This window comes from Staurois parvus, unplaced genomic scaffold, assembly GCF_062004578.1.
Source record: "Staurois parvus isolate SC_StPar_1 unplaced genomic scaffold, SC_StPar_1.0 ptg000151l, whole genome shotgun sequence".
NCBI classification, from domain to species: Eukaryota; Metazoa; Chordata; class Amphibia; order Anura; family Ranidae; genus Staurois; species Staurois parvus.
The window spans coordinates 10514120-10534745 of NW_028317947.1; the positions used below are offsets into that span (position 1 = coordinate 10514120).

The 20626-nt window shown below is 41.9% G+C and overlaps 1 protein-coding gene across 1 annotated transcript; it reads right to left on the reverse strand.

Annotated features, from left to right (window-relative positions):
• Positions 1–1476: 1476 nt before the first annotated feature.
• On the reverse strand, positions 1477–16658 carry LOC149464451 (keratin, type I cytoskeletal 47 kDa-like). The gene is made up of 8 exons (XM_089674420.1): positions 16146–16658; positions 11179–11261; positions 8377–8533; positions 7935–8096; positions 7128–7253; positions 6142–6359; positions 3595–3860; positions 1477–1712 (listed from the first exon to the last, which is right to left on the reverse strand). Exons 1-8 carry the CDS (start codon positions 16587–16589, stop codon positions 1612–1614), a joined length of 1557 nt encoding a protein of 518 aa, XP_089530546.1. The 5' UTR covers positions 16590–16658; the 3' UTR covers positions 1477–1611.
• Positions 16659–20626: the final 3968 nt, after the last annotated feature.

Genomic DNA, 20626 nt, shown 5'->3' on the forward strand with positions numbered 1-20626 from the left:
TTAGGTTCCACAGTGAGTATAACAAGTATGCTTTAACTGCATATACAAGCTGATTTTTCTGTTGTGGGTTTAGTAACACTTTAATACCTTGGCAAGTGATAGAATAGCCCATCTTATAACACTTTGTAGCTTGAAACTCAGAAACTCTCAACATTGCTGAACAAGGCTCATCCACATGCCTTTCAATTGTCCCTGTTAACATCTGAGTGATTAGGAGCCTGTAGCTCAATTCCTAAAACTCTAAGGCCTGATGCACAAATATGCAGGTTGCAGCTGATGCATTTTCCCGTTGCTTTTTGCGTTTTTCACATGCAATTTTGGCATGTGCAAGCACTGAATTTTGTATGCATTTCCATTTCATTCTGTGAAAACAAAAATGCAACCTGTTGTGGGTAAAAAGACCTTGACCCTTTCAAAAAAATGCATCAGTGGAAAACGAACAGATGTGAACATAACCCACAGGAAACCAAGTTAAATGGACTGTAGTACATTTCTGTAAGACTGAAAATGCACTGAAAAACACATAGGTGTGAACCAGGCCTAAAATGAGCTACTTTTGAAGGACAGGGAAGTGTCTTTGGCCCCATTGATTTTAATGGGGGCGGGCAAAAAAAGCAAAAATGCACATAATGCACATTTTTCAGGTGCTACAGTAATAATAGTCTGTGGGGTCATAAACATGTGATCCTGAACCACATGTAGTACCCTTCACGATAGCTAGGAGGAGCTAACTAGGTTTTATAGAGAGAAAGGCTGAGCAGCAGCCTGGGTATGAATTAGCCTGGACATAAGTCAGCCAGGTCACCTTTGGGTCATGGTTGAGGGACCTGCAAAAGGTTCCTGATACCTCCCCTTGCTCTAGAGACTTGAGAAGTTTCTAGAAGGCAGAATGAAAGTAAATGCAGTTTCAGTGGATGAATAGCTCTACCATTTTGTTTTTTTAAATACACCCCTAAGCAGGGGCAGACTGACAATTCATGGAGCCCCTGGGCAATAGGGGATCATGGGGCCCCTGTGTCCTTGCCCACACTCAAACCACACCCAAAAAAGCCTATGAAAAAGGTACCAGGGGCATCTCATGGGGCCCCCTACTGACCCCAGGCCCTCGGGTGGTGCCCGAGTTTCCAAATAGTCAGTCCGCCCCTGCCTCTAAGTGTTGGAAACACCCACCACACCAGCTGCAATGAGACTCAAAACACTCCATATCTCTGTGGGGACTACTGGACTCTATATTTGTGATGTTTACTGATTGGAGGGCGTCTTTGGAACCCAACCCAAAAGAGGTGTCACAAACAGATGTTTGGGGGGTAGGGGGTTCTCCTGAGTCAAAATGTCAAGAAGTCAAAATGTACCTGTCATGAAATCACCAAAGTGAAAGCTCATCTAGTTCTGTCATGCATAATGAACCATGCTTTTGATAACCCAATAACCCAACAACCCAACACCAACATTTTGAAAAAAAGAATACAAGAAACATAGCAGTCAAAACAGATTTTATTTAATCTGAAGACGTTTCTTAAAGAGTAATTTTACATTTAATGAAGTTGAATCAATGCTTAGCACCTTGGACCCCCAGAAGCCCACATTTGCTCCTCATGAAAACCTTTCATCTTAATTCATCTTCTCTTCGATTTCCTGTACAGAGGAGGACACGACCTTCCCATCTACCACTTCCTCCACAATGGTCTTCACCTTTCTGGTTTTGGTTGGGTCTGGAATAAATATCAAGATTTTGCATTATTAAAGATTTTGGAACACATTTTCTCTCTGTATTTGAAATTACACTAAGGAAGGATTCACATGGTGCTCCCAGTCTAAATGTTTGTTGAATACCTATGCAACTGAACAGGCATTTAATATACATTTGATATAGTGGTTGGCAGGCAATTGGCAAGTGTTTGCCAGATGCCGGATAAAGACCTGTTACTAGTCGACAAAGTATGAAGAGGTGTTGGGTACACATACATTGCCTTGCATACCATTTTACGGAATTGCTTTCACTGTTTTAAATAAGAATCTCAAAATTATAAAATCTAGATCAGCATTTCTCAACCTTTTCAACCCAGAGGATCCACTGAAATAATTTCTAGTGTCAGGGAACCTCTGCTAAAAATGACTATTTCTACAACTCATGATACATTAGTGCAATGGTCAGCGGGAAGAATGCTCCTTAATATTGTGGTCATTGGGAAGAATTACCTCCTTACAGATCACTAAAAAGATCAATGGTGTCAGTGAGAACTTATCTGAGAGACAGAAATTGCCCATTACTCAAGGAACCCCTAGCAAACTCTGAGGGAACCGTGGATGAAAAACCCTGATCTAGATCATCATCTTATGTTGATAATGTCAAGACAAACTCCAGGCAACAATGACTTTACTGCTAAAGGGCATCACTACTTTTATTGATTTTCTGCATATATTGTAAGAGCCTCTGGGTTTCTGGCCCATTGATATGCCTTAGACTAAGGGTCATCATGGTACTGCTCATGGGCGACACACGGTCCCCTACAAGATGTTATCTGGCACACAGCTTGAGTCAGTGGCATATCCTTAATGTGAAATCTTGAGGATTAAGAGGCTGCTCATGTTCTCCGATTCAACCCCTTCCCATGTAAAAGGGGACTCTGATGGGGACCCTGATGTAAGAAGGAGTTTGATGTGGATCCTGATGTAAGAAGGACTCTGATGGGGACACTTATGAAAGGAGGACTTTGATAGGCACCCTGATTTAAAGAAAAGGGACTCAGATTGGGACCCTAATGAAAGGGGGGCGGGGGCTGCGATGGGGACTTTGATGTAAAGGAACTCTGGTAGGGACTCTGATGTAAAGGGAATTCTGGTTTGGAGTCTGATGTAAAGAAGAGTCTGATGGGGACCTTGATGTAAGGGAGGACTGTGATGGGATTTTTTTCTGCCCTCATTACTTAAAATATACAAAAAGGTCCTTGTATAGAAAGGTTTGTTGACCCCTCCCTTAGACTGCAATCAGACAGATTGGGGTTAGGAGTTCCAGAAGATGGGAGAAGTCCTGAAGGTGAGCATAGGAGGAGAAGGTTTGGGAGTCTCAGAGAGAATGGTTTGGTTGGTCTTTCGAGCCAAGGTTGATGATGTAGTTTTGGATAGAGTTGTAGATGGCTTTTGTATTTTGAATATTAGTTGTTGGATGAATGGAAGCCAATGGAGGTATTGTCAGCGAAGGGTAGTGGGCAATGGTTGGTAGGGTAGATGAGTCTGGCAGCATCATTCATGATGCTCTGAAGGGGGATAGCCTATGTAAAGGTAGGCCAATGTGGAGGGAGTTCTAATCCTTCTCCATTCTATCCAAAGCTAGAAAAAATTGGTTTCAGCTTGACATACACTATACGTGAGTGGGATTTTACTTCTAAAAATATTGCTAGCTTCTATTTGGTTTTGACAGTAGCAATAGAAATTCTTCACTGAATATTCGTTTTTGGGAAATAAAAATTCTGATGCAAAAAGTGTTAAATAAAAAAACGTCAAAAAACTCCCACAAGTTTGTGAATGGGTACTAATGCCTAGAACCTGAATGTGACAAAAAGCCTGGCCTCGTAATGGAGATGAACGTAGTACCTCTTTTCTTCTCAACGGGTGGTGCCTTTACTGTTGCAGCTTCAGCAGATGATGATGATTTTGATGATGATGATGATGATGATGCAGCTGCACCTGCACCTGCACCTGCAGCTGCACCTGCACCTGCACCTGCAGCTGCACCTGCACCTGCACCTGCAGTGGATGATGATGATTTTGATGATGATGATGCAGCTGTAGAGGATGATGATGAGGAAGATGACTTGGAAGCGGAAGATACCGTGGAAGACTTGGAGGAAGAAACTTGCCTGCAAAACAAATTGGTATAGAGTTGTGAAAATGTATCACTTAGATCAACTGGAAGTGAAAAATGGGAATAGGCAATAATTTCTTTGCAATTCCTCTCCATGAGATGGCCAAGCCCTCCTACATCTATGACCAGCTTTACTCATCAACACATAACTACATCTGAAATTATTTTAAATCTCATTAGGAAGAAAGACTGGCAAATGTTCATCATCAAAAGACAAAATAAACACCAACTATAATCACTTTCAGGCTATAATCAGCTAGCACAATATTGCAGGATACAATATAACAAAACATAAAAAACATTGCAGCACTAATAATAGCGGATGACCCACTAAGACATTTCAAACAATGAATGAATCACAAATGTTCATCATCGGCAAGGTCTGCTTTATTTAGATGATCATATTCTGAGAATATTGGTGCCCCTCACTGTTCTCCCCTAAACAGATGTTGAAGGGTCAGCTCTTTACAAAATTAGATTTTCATTCAAAGTGGATCCTGATGGGATGCATTAGTCACTAGCTTCTTATATCTATTTCTAACTCTGCTCCTGTCCACCTGGGAGCTTGTTTCCACCCATATTTGAGTGTTCTAGCAACCCTTGTTGCATTTTCAATAAAACAAATGAAAAATCCAACAGGGAGATTGGGAAACCCTCACAATGAACACAGCAAGTCTGCAGAACCAGGAACCCAGCATGAAGATCTCACCAATAGAGTCCCTGAGAGAAATAAAGAACCTGCCAAAACTATAATACAACTGTAATATTAGTTTTCGGTGTACTGACCCTTTAATGTGTATGAACAAACAATTCCAATGACATCATTCTGACAATGTGCTTAATCATAGATGTCTTCATGATAAAGCCATCAAAGTGAGGCTTGGTTTAGGTGAACTCTTCAGTGATTTAGTCCTGCAATAATAAAGCTTTGTGAAGGCTGATGTCATTGGAGTGTTGGTTCTTTCCATTGACGAGGTCCATCAGCCAGCATCTAACACCACAGAGATGGACGGATGGCAGGCTTTCGGTACAATTTCCTTTTGGGCCTTTGATGTGTATGCGCACCCTAGGCAAGAATACATGTTTATGCAGAAGCCAGTCAAGAGTTTTACTCACGGATGGTTGAATTGTGCCTGTAGTTCTTCCCCTAAACCTTTGGGAAACTTTCTACCGGGGGCAGACTGACAACTCATGGGGCCCCCGGGCAATAGGGGATCATGGGGCCCCTGTGTCCTTGCCCAAACTCAAAAAAGCCTATGAAAAAGGTACCATGGGGCCCCCTACTGACCCCGGGCCCTCGGGCAGTGCCCGAATTTCCAAATGGTCAGTCCGCCCCTGCTTTCTACGTATACAAATAAAAATAAGTTTGTACATGTGAAAAGTTCTACTCTCTATATATCCAGGGCCAGTGGATAGACTAGTTTGCTCGATAGGCAAGACCAGCTACTTGTGCCGCCCCCCCCCCCACCAGAAAAAAAAATAAAAACTGTAGAAAATAATAAATCAACAAAACATGAAACTGCTACATTTCTTTTAATATTAAGGTCAAAAGCAGTGTCATGGACAGACTGTATCTGTGGCTGGCAGTGTGACAGTTGCAGTGAGTGGAGGATGATGGATCCACGCTCTGACAGATCCCAGGCTGGAATTCTCCAGGCAATGGGTGGAGATAAAATGCTGTGACAGCAGGCAGCTGAACTGAGCGATCCCACATAGTGACAGATCTGACAAAACATCTGACATTAACACTGACACAGATCAGCAGTCCCAGCAGGCACTAGAAGAGCAGGCTGTAGGATTGTGATGATCTCATCACTCAATGACATATTGCACATGTGATGGATGTCCTGCTGGCCAGGTCACACTCAGATAGACACGAGATATCAGAGTCAAACATTACCATCCTCTGCAGATGCAGCTCCACCTCTGTTGATGAATTGGAAGAGAAGGGCTGGAAGGCCACAGTGATCATCAGCTGCCACCCGGAGTCTGAGAGAAACATTGGAAGGAGCGGCAGCTCAGCTGCCACACTGGCACCAGACACCCGGCATCTTCCTCTGTCCTTTCTTCCTCCCCTCTACCACCCCTTTCTTTAGCTGAAGGATCATTCATGACGTGGCAGGGTCCCACACAGAGAGAGTGTGCTGCTCCCAGGCACCCCTAAGTGGCAGTGTGCCCTAGGCAGCTGCCTAGTTTGCCTAGTGGAAGCACCAGCCCTGTATATATCATTGTCCTTTATTGGTCTTACAGTGTTCTGATGTTTTTTTGGCACTTACCCTAGTTCTCCCTCTAGCAGGCGACGGTATGTTTCAATCTCCATCTCCAGTCTGTTCTTGATATTGAGCAGCTCTCTGTACTCCATGCCCTGGCGTTCCATGTCTGCTCTGATCTGCATCATCTGCTCCTCTAGTCCACTGATGACAAGCTGGAGCTGCTGGAGCTGTGATCCATAACGACCTTCTGTGTCAGCTAGGGTGTCTTCAAGGGATTTTTTCTAAAAAAGGTGTAAAACATGGTATTAATTTAATCAATGGTGCATCCAGTTCCAATAATCTTATTATTAAATAAAATAAAAACTAGCAAGTTTATCCTACTTACAGTATGCCTTTGTGTTTCATACAGCTATACTATAAGGCCTAAACCGTGCATTAATGAAGTTGGATTCCTCTTTATAGGTATATCATCCTCCACACTTCTGAGAAAGCTTCTCACAAGATTTTGGGGTGTCTGTAAACATTTGTGCCCATGCAGTCAAAAAAACATTTGTAAGGTCAGGTACTGAACAAGAAGGCCTGGCTCACAATGGGACCACAAAGGGTCACAGACATGCTGAAGCAAAAGAAAGGATTTTCCCAAACTGTTGCTACATAGTTGAAAGTGCTCAATTATCTAAAATATCTTTGTTTGTTAAAGCACTGTCTGTAACCTTCACTGGAAATACCTGAACCCATTATGTTGGAGGGGTGCCCACCTAGTGTATGTTTAAACATACTGTATATGTGTGATGGTCAGGGGTCCACACACTTTTGGCCAAGTACGTTCAACTTGGACAAGAACTCTCAGAAAATTGCTAACGGTATGTAATTCTCTCAGACTGGATCCTCTTAGATGATCAGGTATTTAGGTTTGCTACATGGATTTGGATAAAAACGTCCACCTACTAGTTAAAAGCTCCATATCTGGAAATAAACATAAGTACCTGTGCATATATTTGATGTGTTCTTAGATTTTATCCATATTATATGTACTTTTTTTGACATACCATCGCCAGCTGAGACTGCAACTCTATCTCCAAGCCTTGGAGGGTACGTCTAAGGTCGGTGATTTCAGACTTGCTTGTTTGCACTTGTTCCACACCGGCTGAGATTTCCTGGTTCAGTTCTTTACTCTGATACGATCATGGATAAAGAAGATATGTGACCATATTGCAAAATGAAGCCAGGCAAAATATACAGAAGCATTAGCCTCCTCAAATCTAAAGACTTTCTAAAGACATTTGCATTAGACATTGCATGTAGCATCCATGACAAGGATCATCTGCTTAAAATGTGCTGGTATGCTTAGATTTAATGCGAAACTCTTGGCAGATATAAAAAGAAACACATTAATGCAGCTCTGTAATCATTAATCACTTTTGTGACATCCATGCCCTTTCAGTTTTTGCACTCATTTTGACACTGGATTGTGGTGGACCTGTCAACCATCTATTGGTGGTCAGATGTAAACGGACTTGTGTTCATTCCATTGTGTTCGTTCACATTAGGTTATCTCCGATTGTCACATATAGGTTTGGAATGGTTATTTTTTCTGGACCTGGGTGGACTCAGAGATAGGCAGATGTAAACAGACACAAGTCCATTTACATTCACCTGCCTATAGACTTGTATGAAACTTGCAGTCAGGTCCACCTTCAAACCTGATTGGAAAGTCTGTGTAAGAAGGGTCTAAGTTTGGGCAAAATGTGTACTGTATCTTTTTTCCCTCCCCTCCCCACAATATTATGTTTAGTACCACAGTAAAGTCTCTATTTCACAATACATTTCTATGTATATGTAGATGTCCATCTCACCTTCTGGTTAAACCAAGCCTCTGCATCTCGGCGGTTTTTATCAGCCATGGCTTCATAATTTTCCCTCATGTCATTCAGAATCTTAGTGAGATCTATTCCAGGAGCAGCATCCATCTCTACATTGACCTGGCCGGCAGCACTGCTTCTTGCAATTTGACTTTCCTAGGAAAAATTAGAAGAATAGATTATGTGGCAGAAAAGTCGAAAATTTGTGCTCAATAATCAACTGTGTTTATTTGAGTCCTGAAAGAAGCACCTCAGGAAGTTTACAGGGTATTATGCCTTAGGTCTTATGCAGAATATTTTATGTGGATGTTGTTAAATAACTGTGAGTATCTTTAAATGTACTACGAAGGTTCAATTTAAGGTACATATTGAAAGAGCTGTTCTATGGAAAGATGGAGCATCAGGGGAAAATTTAAGAAAATGCTAATTAACTTACCTCCTCATGGTTCTTCTTGAGGTAAGCCAACTCTTCTGATAGGCTTTCATATTGGATCTCCAGATCTCCTCTGGTCAAGCTCAGATCATCCAGGGCTCTGCGGAGGCCAGCAATGTCACCCTCAACACCCTGGCGGAGAGCTAGTTCGGTCTCATACCTTAGGGAGAAAACAGCAGTTAAAATCAAACCAAATGACTGTAAATTATTGTACACTGTATTAACAGTCATATTCCCAAAAGGGATACAAGCTAAGTGAGCGCTCATTAGGTACAACATATAGGGTTTATTGAACATTTTAGGGCAACAAAAAAAATTGGTTTTAGCCTTTCATCAGAGATCAGCCTTTTGATTAAAGCTTACATTCTCTATTCAACATCTTTTAGTAAGGTTGCCTCTTCAAAATTCCTAATTTAATGGGCAGCTGGCCAAAAAATTGCAAACAGCTCAAAATAGCATTGACATACTGTCCTAAGAATGCTCAACTGTCACAGTGACAGCATAGTTATGTTTTAGACTGTAGTACTTTAGTAATAACATTTGAACATTCTCAAAACTACTTGTGAGAGGAACAATGCTCAGGAACCTTGGCATCTTGTTTGGAAATGTTACGAACAGGGGCGGACTGACAACTCATGGGGCCCCCGGACAATAGGGGATCATGGGGACCCTGTGTCCTTGCCCACACTCAAAGCACATCCAAAAAAGCCTATAAAAAAGGTACAAGGGGCATTTCATGTGGCCCCCTACTGACCCCGGGCCCGAGGCCCCCCCCTGGTTACGAACAAATATTATTATACAGGATTTATATAGTGCCAACAGATTGCACAGTTCTTTGCAAAATAAGGGCAGACAGTACAGGTACTGTCAGGAATGGACTCAGCACTGGTGGTGGGACTCACCTGCCGTGTGGGCTGCAGTACCAGAGCTGACCAGCGGGTGCTCTCAGCAGCCAGAAGCTCACACCTGCAATCAGCCAAACCTGGGGCTGATTGCAGAAGGTGTATTTAAGGCATGACCAGGCCTGTGATCTGGGCCTTGGTGTATGTTTTCCCATGAGCCCTGTACCTGGTATCTTGTGTTCCTGCCTCGTTGCTGACCCTGCTTGATCCTGACCTCTGCTGATCGTCTCCTGTTGAACCCGGCTTGTGACCCTGACCATTCTCTGCCTGATCCTTTGTACTGCATTGCCCGTGAGTTACTGAACCCAGCTTGTGACCCTGACCATTCTCTGCCTGCTCCTTTGGTACCTTGCTGCCCGCATGTTGCTGACCTGGCCCGTCTGACCACGCTAACTACTCTGCCATCCATCCATCCTGCACGGATCCAGCAGTCCCTGCTCACACCTTCTGCCTCTTCACATCAGGCTTTCTACCTGCACATACCTCTGGCGGATCCCTCTACCACTAGCAGGTGTACTCAGGGGCCGCGACCTGGTTCCTGTCTGCTCCAAGTCCATCCCCACCATCAGGGGCCCTGGTGAATAAGCAGACTGGGACTTAGACTCCGCGCCCTGGGGAATCCTGTCCTGAGGACCGCTAGAGGTACCACCAGGCAGTCGTTACAGAACCCTACGGCCGGCCTGACCATTCCACCTCTCCAGCCCTGGCTACGCCTGTGTTCCTGCACCTACTAAGATTAGTGGAAGGTTGGTTTGTTCACTGTGCATTTAAATATATATATATATATATCTGGGTGGCTAATAATAAACTGTATTATTATACTATACCTGAAACCTGTGTTTCCCTGTGTCAGTCCACACCTTTCTGGTCATTCCTAGATTCCTGACAGTTACAATACAATTCAATACAATCAGAGGGCCCTGCTCATTAGAGCTTACAATCTAAAAGGGAGGGTCAATAATACAAAAGTTAATAATTGTGGGGGATGGGTTGATTGTGAAAATAAAGGTATTGTTGTTAGGTGGAGACAGGATAAGATTCGTTGAGAAAAAAGAGATGGGTTTTGAGGAATCACCTAAAAGTGGACAGAGTAGGAGATAGCCAGACAGATTGGGGAGTTCCAGATAATGGGAAAGGCTTGGGAGAAGTCCTGAAGGCAAGCATGGGAGGAGGTGAAAAGGATGCTAGAAAGCAGAAGGTCCTCAGAGGAGCAAAGAGGACAGTTTAGTTGGTAATTTCAGACGAGGTGAGGTTAATAATGTAGCTGGGGGCAGAGTTGTGGATGGCTTTGTAGGCTGTTGTCAGTATTTTGAATTTTATTCGTTGGGTGAATGGAAGCCAATGGAGGAATCAGCAGAGAGAGGCATCAGACACTAAATGGTTGATAAGGTGGATGAGTCTGGGAGCAGCATTCATGATGGAATGAAGGGGGAACATTAAAGGCAACCTATACTGTGAGAAATCACTAGGGCTGCCATTGTTGGCCTCCTAAGAATACTAGTTGCCCTACACTCTGTGACATCAGTTCTGTCTGAGTGAATCATTTGATATATGCATGAAAATTAGGGGGTCAGAATAAATAAAAAACTCCAAATATGCCTACAGGTTCCTGTGATTTCAAGTATTAAAGTCACTAGGCTAAAATAACAGCCAGTGATTCAGCATTTTCAGAAGGAGTTGTCAAGACTATTTACATGATGATAGATGTAATATGAATGTCTAACACAAAAATGCATTAATAGCCATTTTTGCAACAGATATTTAGTTTTCATGATTTTCGTCCGTCTGCAGTTTTTGTTTTAACTGGATTGAAGCTGCAATGGAACAGAAACTTTAACATGTCTAAAATACGGTATGTTAATGTTTTTAGTTTACACATGAATAGATCCTTTGTTTCACTTACTTCAATCTAAAGTCATCAGCAGCCAGTCTGGCATTGTCAATCTGCAGGACAAGCCTGGAGTTTTCCACAGTGGCATCCAAGATCTAAAATGTGGAATGAAATACAATAATTTCACATTTTCGAATGCCTCTAATGCTTCCTAATCTATATAAGTAGTAAATTTAATCTATGGTGTATAAAGACATTTTACAATTCAACAGCTTCAACAAAAATAATGGTGTTCTGTAGAGCTGAAAGGCAAGGCCACCATCACCATTAGGATTTTTACATTTATAATTTATAAAAATAAAAAGAAACACGCTAGTTGTCTTTCCCAAGACATAGTTATTGGTCCAATTTAGGCTTAAGAACTAAACGCTTCCCCACCGCCCTAAAGCAGAAGTACTGCTACAGGGAGGCGGGCTGCGCAAAATCACATATTTATATTTGATTTTGTATTTCCAGGTAGGGGGCGTGCACCGCCATTGACAGCGCCAGATGTTGATCACCGGTTCCCCGCTGGCACCTGTAAATAATACAGATCTCTGCCCTGCAGCACCAGCACGCTGCTTTGTATTGCTCTACATAGCTTACACAGTAAATCACACACAACACACAGTTAACCCTTCGATCGCTGCAGATGTTAACCCCTTCCTGCCCAGTGTCATTAGTACAGTATCAGTGCTTTTTACTAGCACTGATCACTGTATTAGTGTCACTGGGGATGTCAGTGGCAGTTAGTCAGTTCCCCCCCAGTGGCAGAATGCCCACTGCAGTCCCGTTATAAGTTGCTGATCGCTGCCATTACTAGTATACAAAAAAATCCCAGTATATATACCGCCATTTGTAGACGCTATAACTTTCACGTAAACCAATTAATTTACACGTATTGGGATTGTTTTTAGCAAAGACATGTAGCAGAATACATTTTGGCTTAAATTTATGATGAAATTTGATTTTTGACATTTTTTTACTGGACATATTTAGAGCAAAAACTCAAAAATGTTTTTTTTTTTCAAAATTGTATGTCTGTTTTTGTTTATAGCACAAAAAATAAAAAATGCACAGGCGATCAAATGCCACCAAAAGAAAGCTCCATTTGTGGGGGAAAAAGGACATAAATTTCATTTGGATGCAGCGTTACATGACCGCGCAATTGTCAGTTAAAGTAACGCAGCGCCTTATCACAAAAAATGGCCTGGTCAGGAAGGGGGGTAAATCCTCTGGAGGGCAAGTAGTTAAATTAACAAAAGTCAGAAAAAAAAAATCATTACAGCCGAGTGTGTAATTATATCAAGGGCAGGCAATACAACTTCCAAGGGGCCCAGGAGTACAGGCGGCCCAGAGCACATGTATAATGTGAACCACTATAAAATTGCTATAAAATAATTAGGATTCTGTATCTCTAGAGGAATTCAATTTGAGATAGAGACAGGAGAAACAGGGGTTTCCATCACTCGATACCACCCAGAATAATGTGTATACGACTTAGAATCATAAAAAGCGGTAAGTGGTTCAGGTAGCCTATTTGATCAGATCACTTACCATCTTAAATAACATTGGTAGTAAAAAAGCCAATGTTAGGGCCAGGTTCACGCTTTACAGCACGTCTTGTATTAAGGTGAACCTATTATATTGAATGGGCTGCCAAAAAACCACAAGGGACATTTTAATGTATTTTCCATATTTGCTCCATCAACCTACACAGGTAAGGGCCCAAAATAATGGGACTTTATTTGTGCCCTAGCAGAAACATATACAAAAGGTTAATATCCTAGAAATGTTTATTACTACAAAACTTAAAATACAATAAAAGTGACATGGCAGTAAACACTGGCCGTGTGCGTGATACATGTACAATTGTTGCACAGCAATACAAATGGTGTCAACTGGACCAACACGTTTCATGCACCTTAATTGCCTCCTCAGGATCTACGCCTTAATGTCAATTTTACATAATTTAGCGTGCAAACCAAGAGTCAGGATTGTAACAAAACCAACCCTTGCCAGGGGGCCCCACACCCATTAGTTATAGGTGCTCACATAACTCTAAACATAACTCTAACCAAAGGGCAAATTTGCAAACAAAATTGAAAAATACCATATATATAGACCGAGACTGAACCGCTGAACAGATTGAAAACCTCAAATAGACATAGAAAGACCAATATGCAGGGTAGGCTTATCAACTGTATATGCCCAGATGTCCAATGTATCAACGCGCCAATAATCACGATCACAACACAGTGGTGTCCAGAATTGTAATAATAAAAATGTCCTGGGTTTTAACCTTTTGTATGTTTCTGCTAGACCACAATTAAAGTCCCATTATTTTGGGCCCTTACCTGTGTGGGTTGAGGGAGCCTTTATGGAAAATGTTTACTGTCTATGATGATGCCTTAAAAGACGTATTTATTTAACTCCATCCACAAATATTTTAGACATTTAATGTACTTTAAAAAAAAAAAAAAAGACCAACTCTGTGCACAAAAAAACAAAATAACCTACAGTGTGGTCCCCCACACTGCAAGAGGTAGATGATTCTTTTTACCTATGGGTAGAGGAATAAAGTGTAATATTATCTTGTTCCTTTATCCAGTAGGGTTCCTGCTATGGTGCTCCTCACCATGGTTGCACTGCTGCCTCCTCCCTGCATTGTATGTAACAGGGGCGGACTGACAACTCATGGGGCCCTGGGCAATAGGGGATCATGGGGCCCCTGTGTCCTTGCCTGAACTCAAAAAAGCCTATGAAAAAGGTACCAGGGGCATCTCATCGGGCCCCCTACTGATGCAGTGCCCAAGTTTCCAAATGGTCAGTCTCCCCCTGGTATGCAATGATGCTGAAGGATTGCCCTCAACTTGGAGCACCAGAGGAAGAAAAGAAGAGCCCTGGAGCTGGCTGGAATGGGGGTAAGGCAAGGTAAGTAAAGCAGTTTTCTCCTTTCCCCTTAGACGTTATGAAAATTAAACCCTTGCAATGTTCTACTCACTAAGGCCCCTTTCACATGGGTAGACTCCACCAAACAGATCCGCCTGCTCAGTGGGTTGGCTTGTCCAGAGCAGACACGGACACAACCCACTGTTCTCTATGGGGCAGTTGGATGTAAACGGAACGCCTGTCTGTCTACATCTGACTGTCATCCACTAGACAGATGGGGAACGGTTCCCCCCCTATCTGTTTTTAGTGGATTGGATCAGATGCAGGTGGGTGTAAACAAACACACGTCTGTTTACATCCGACTCCCCATAGAGAACAATGAATGGTCCGATCAGGTCCACATAAAAAACAGACGGACCCAATCAGTCCGCCCATGTGAAAGGGGCCTTAGACTGCTATAAGTTATTTATTGCAAACTGTTTATTATTGTAAAATTTGCAAGCACTGTCGATTCTATTCGTTCACAATCAGTTAATCAGATATTCTCCCACCTGGCAGTGAACTGTGGCGTCAGGGTATTTCTGCTCTGTTTACATCCTACAAATTAGTTTTCCTTGTCTATTAACAACTCTATGTTGAACATAGGTGTATGTCACATAAAGTAAGCCTGTTGAATATCTGCTTGCATTGTGTAGCACTCTATCTTCTAGGACTGTACAGTAACTGAATGGTGTCCTCTTTATTAAAATAAAATTGAGTCTTTCCAAGAATGGGATCTTTTGGAACCATGAATAAAATTTAGAGTATTATCATTTTAATTTATTTGGGAATTGTTATTTTTTTACTGTTTACTGTACGTCACTTAAATACTTATATTATTTTTGTATTTTTTTTACAAGTTAGCTGCACGTTAACTGTACAATCTCTAAAAAATGTTAAATTCTTTATCTGTTGCTTTCCTTTTACAAATATATTTCTATCAACTTCTAAAAATCTACCTATCAATCCGTAAATGTGTGCAAAGCAAATAATGTGTGAAAGCTCTACAACACTTTTTGAATAAAAGATAGAGAATATTATTATTAGGAATAATATTTAAAACTGTGTTATTGTGTGCATTATTTTAAATAAAATGAAATGGCATATTTTTTCCTAAAATTCGAACAAAAGTAAACTTTGTTTGTACGTAGTGAAAAGGCAAAAATTTAAAAAAAAAATAATTTTATTTGGGTCACTGAAAAACTGCAATATAGTGTTTTAGAATATTGAAAAGGAAGTTGACTTAAAACCAAGACAATTACAATTTTTTAGATTCTTCTGAAGATATGCACACAGATATGCACACTGCAATTAACCAGATAGTTATTGAATCATACTTAATACATCAACAGAACTACACAACATTATTCAGAAAAAATAAAATGGGAGGATTCAGCAATTGTCCTGATTCAATCACCCCTGCTTGGGAGGTGAATTATAATTTCTTTATTCTGTAAAATATACACTCACTGGCCACTTTATTAGGTACACCTGTTCAATTGCTTGGTAACACAAATTTCTACTCAGCCAATCACATGGCAGCAACTCTATGCATTTAGACATGTATACGTAGTGAAGACAACTTGCAAGTTCAAACCGAGCATCTGAATGGGAAAGAAAGGGAGTTAAGTGACTTTGAACGTGGCATGGTTGTTGGTGCCAGATGGGCTGGTCTGAGTATTTCAAAAACTGCCGATCTACTGGGATTTCCATGTACAAGCACATCTAGGGTTTACAGAGTATGGTCCAAAAAAGATAAAATATCCAGTGAGCAGCAGTTGTATGGACGAAAATGCCTTGTTGATGTCAGAGGTCAGAGGAGAATGGGCGGACTGGTTGCTGTGACATTCAGATGGCAGGGTAAAAATTTGGCAACAACATGAAAGCGTGGATCCACCCTGCCTTGTATCAATGGTTCAGGCTGGTTGTGGTGGTGTAATGGTGTGAGGGATATTTTCTTGGCACTAGCAAAGTGTACCTAATAAAGTGGCCGGTGAGTGTATAATTTTAACATCAATCTGGTATATTCAACACTCTATATATAACTCTATCATAACATCAGAACCTACCTTTCCCCTCAAGTCATTGATGATTTCAAAGTACTTGCTGTAATCTTTGCCTCCTACACCTACTGAAGAACCTACTTGCTTCTCATACCACTCACGGATCTTGTTCTCTAGCTCAGCATTGGCTGCTTCCAGTTCCCTAACTTTTTCTAGGTAGGCAGCCAGACGGTCATTGAGGTTCTGCATGGTCTGCTTTTCATTTGCAGAGAAGCCACCCGAACCTCCAGCGCTGAAAGAAAACCCACCACTTGATCCACCACCAAACCCTCCACCATAGCTTTGACCGAAACCACCTCCATAGCCACCGCCACTTCCACCTCCAAAGGAGCTACCACCAAAGCCACTTCCAAAGCCACCTCCACTTCCACCTCCAAAGGAGCTACCACCGAAGCCACCACCTGAGCTTGAAAATTGATAAGGTGATCCTGAGCTAAAGAGGCCAGACATGGTGGAAGTACTGATGGAAACACTCTGTCCCAGGCAAAGGAGCTGAAGAGATGATGTGGATGTGTATTATGGTCTGTAGCTTCTATATATATATAATTTGCAGTGGGCGTTTTAAAGTGGAAATTCACCTTGAGAAAAACAATTTGCCCAGTCAACATCTGCTACTGGTCCTACCCCAAAATTAGAAGTCTTTTCTTACAGAAATTATGTAACCCTCAGGCCTTTTGTATCAAGCTATATGACTAGAATCAGGGAGGGGTACATTCTTTTTTTCTCTAAAAGCTCCCCCCCCCCCATGTGTTTGCTCTGGGCTTCCTTGTATGCTGCAAATTTTACGGTTGTCTATCTGCTTAGGGCAATATCGTCGGAACTTTGAAAAGGTTTGTTTGGCATGCAGTTATTAAGACACTGCATTTCTACGTGACCATAAACAGTTTGCTCAACAACTCAGAATGCTGTAACAAGTTTAAATAAAAATGATATTCATAGTTATATAAGGATATCTATTATTTAGGCTGCAAAATGTATCTTCCTTCTAACAAATGTCAATTATTGTCTTTAAAATCTTAAATGATTTGGAGAGAGTGGTGATGACTCCCCATAAAGCAGATTCACTCTCTATATTTATCCTGATCACCAATGCCATGGGTAATCAAAATACAGAAAAATCCTAAATTTTGAGTGGCCACCAGAAAAGGAATAGAGGGGAAATCTACAAATAAGGATACCTGTACCCACAACAACTTTCCAAATTGGGAGTTCCTTCAAATTAGAAAGACATCCTTCTACTTACTAGTCTATAAGGTAGGAACTGAAGTAAAGTCTTGCAATTGAGACACAAATGGCAAAAGAAACCTGAAAACTGTTTTTATTCTTTCCTATTTAAAAAAAAAAAAGCTTTTGTTATACTTTAACTTTTTCCCCTATTGACTTCAGTCTGCAATTTACAAAACATTAAACTATCAACTCTAACATCTGTGTAAAAAAATCTCATGAAGGATTGATCATTTTTCTATTTGCACAACCCTTATGTACACAAGACTGCATAGCCAACATAGCCTAGTACGGCAAAGCTGCCATGAGTGGCACAAACTCACCCACACATATAAAAGAATGTAAAAAACATATTCCAATGAATTTCAAATTCCTGATAGCCATTCTTCCTGCCAGTACCTTCCATCTGGGTCGTTATTGTTGTCGTCTCTTCACAGTCCGATCATTGTTGTAGGTGGAATGTTGTTGAACCGTCCAAGTGTCCATCCAGCTCTGAATGGGACTGGGATTATTCATTGGGGACGCTAAGCAGTAACTGGCTAATTCTTATTCAACAGGTGCTGGGCTGCAAACCTGTGGAACGAGGTATTTACGACACATTAGGAGTAGTAAAAATGCTTCTTGATGGAGCAGCTAGCTGTTTTCAGCTTATTTTCACTACTACTGTTGAAACATACAGGAATGGGCTTTTTCAAGGCTCCGAAATTCATGTTCATCAGATTTTAGCAAGATTAATTTGGTGAGCCAGCAAAAAAGTCCACAGGATAAAGTCCATATAAACTGCCCCCACCCACACTCATCTAACCAAACACAGGCCTTTTTCTTCCACAACTGACAGTGGGGCATTCTCCCTTACACTACATAGGTCTGACCACTGCACTCTATGCACTGGGGGTTAAATACTAAAACTAGGCGTGTGGGAAATCTGGTGCAACTCTGCTTCAAAAAAACAGCTTTCAGGTTTTATTGCCAAAGATTAACTCAACAAGCTGAAGTTAGAAGCTGATTGGCTATTATGTACAGCTGAATCAGATTCTGAGTGCTCCAGTTTTAGTAACTCTACTTTGCATTTCCCAACAGTTGCTCTTTGCTGTGTAGTTTGCAATTCAGGAAATTCTGCCTTCATTCTTCCTTCCTTGGACCCATGTCTTCTCATCCCACAGTGTTTATCCTTCTTAAGTTCCAAGGGTGGAAAGTATGGTATACTACTGTATGTACCAGGGGCGGACTGACAACTCATGGGGCCCCCGGGCAATAGGGGATCATGGGGCCCCTGTGTCCTTGCCCAAACTCAAAAAAGGCTATGAAAAAGGTACGAGGGACATCTCATGGGGCCCCTACTGACCCTGGGCCTTTGGGCAGTGCCCGAGTTTCCAAATGGTCAGTCCGCCCCTGGTATGTACTTATAGTTTACTCTTCTTTCCAACCATTTGTTCTACTTATGGTGAAGCAGAGAGAACAAACTGTCTCTCCCAACCTTCGTACCTCTAGTCTTTGTGTTGTGTGCTGTGATATCTTGTCTTGCCTGGGGGCAAGTATAAATCCAGTCCCTTACACACATACATGACAGTGACAAGAGAAAAACAAGGTATAATTGTTTTTCTTCAAATCTTTTCCAAGGACAATGTAATGCTGCTGGTTTTCTTTTTAGTCATGCATACTAATACAATTATGCATTTTCTATTTAAAAAAGTCAGTGGTGGAGATAACAAGGCAAATGTGTCAGGACGTGGATCACCTGCTGGTGGCACTGTGGTTCCCTGATTGGATGATTGTAATCTCAGTGTCCACCAGTGGGTGTCTCCCAGCAGCCAGCAGATCCCAATAATCAGTTCTCACCTGATGCTGGCTACTGGTAAGGTATTTAGGTTCTCCCCTATTGGTCCCCCTTGCTCCAGTGTTTTGCTACTGCCAGACTCAGGTCAGTGGTATAGCTACCAAGGCAAATGTGTCAGGACCTGGATCACCTGCTAGTGGCACTGTGGTTCCCTGGGTGGATGATTGTAATTTCAGTGTCCACCAGTGGGTGTCTCCCAGCAGCCAGCAGATCCCAATACTCAGTTCCCACCTGATGCTGCTACTGGTAAGGTATTTAGGTTCTCCCCTATTGGACCCCCTCGCTACAGTGTTTTGCTAATGCCAGACTAAGGTCAGTGGTATAGCTACCAAGGCAAATGTGTCAGGGCCTGGATCACCAGCTGGTGGCACTGTGGTTCCCTGGGAGAATGATTGTAATTTCAGTGACCACCAGCGGCTGTCTGCCAGCAGCCAGCAGATCCCAATAATCAGTTCCCACCTGATGCTGGCTACTGGTAAGGTATTTAGGTTCTCCCCTATTAGTCCCCCTCACTCCAGTGTTTTGCTACTGCCAGACTCTGGTCAGTGGTATAGCTACCAAGGCAAATATGTCAGGACTTGGATCACCTGCTGGTGGCACTGTTGTTTCCTGGGTGGATGATTGTCATTTCAGTGTACACCAGCGGGTGTCTGCCAGCAGCCAGCAGATCCCAATAATCAGTTCCCACCTGATGCTGGCTACTGGTAAGGTATTTATGTTCTCCCCTATTAGTCCCCCTCACTCCAGTGTTTTGCTACTGCCAGACTCTGTTTGCCATATATCTAATCTTGTTCCTGCCCTGAATCCTGTACCCTGCTGCCTCTTTCCTACTCCTCTTGTCTTTGATCTCAGTCCTGGTTCCCCCTTCCCATCTGCTCCCTGCACTACCAGTTTTCCTCTGCTTTTCTGTGTTCCCCATTTTGTATACTGTATATTGTATATAGTTATTTTTTACCATTTTATTTTTTTTCCAAAAGATTAATTTATGCAGCGCTTAATATATGTAAGATCTATTGTAACATCTTATAAATAATATCAATATCAGTGTCAATCATTAGCAAAAACAAAAATTTTAAAAATTAAATTAATAATAAGTCCTCCATCTTCAGTGAATAAAATCTTGTGTCTTTACTCAGTTTGTGACACCTCTTGTACCTAAATTGACTGTGTACTGTGATAACACCACCACCACTGGATGTCTGCTCACCTCCACTCAATGATCTCACATAGACTGCTTGGTCAATACACGCTTTTAGTCCCTTTAATGGACCATGTGAATCTCCTGTATGGTTTTGAAATAATGCCCACAGCTTCCATTAATCTCTTTCCATCAGAACCATTCTGCCATAACAGTAGTGATAGAGCAAATATGTGTTTATTCCCAGAGAACAGCCAGAGTGTTCACAGAATATATTCTCTCTCCCCC

Bases quoted from the DNA above. Each gene is read 5' to 3' on its own strand.
- LOC149464451 (XM_089674420.1), bottom strand. From the start codon at position 16,589: ATGTCTGGCCTCTTTAGCTCAGGATCACCTTATCAATTTTCAAGCTCA. The intron at 8,534-11,178 runs GTAAGTGAAACA...TTTCTCCCTAAG, and splicing joins GCTGATGACTTTAGATTGAA to GTATGAGACCGAACTAGCTC. The intron at 1,713-3,594 runs GTACTACGTTCA...TATTTATTCCAG, and splicing joins ACCCGTTGAGAAGAAAAGAG to ACCCAACCAAAACCAGAAAG.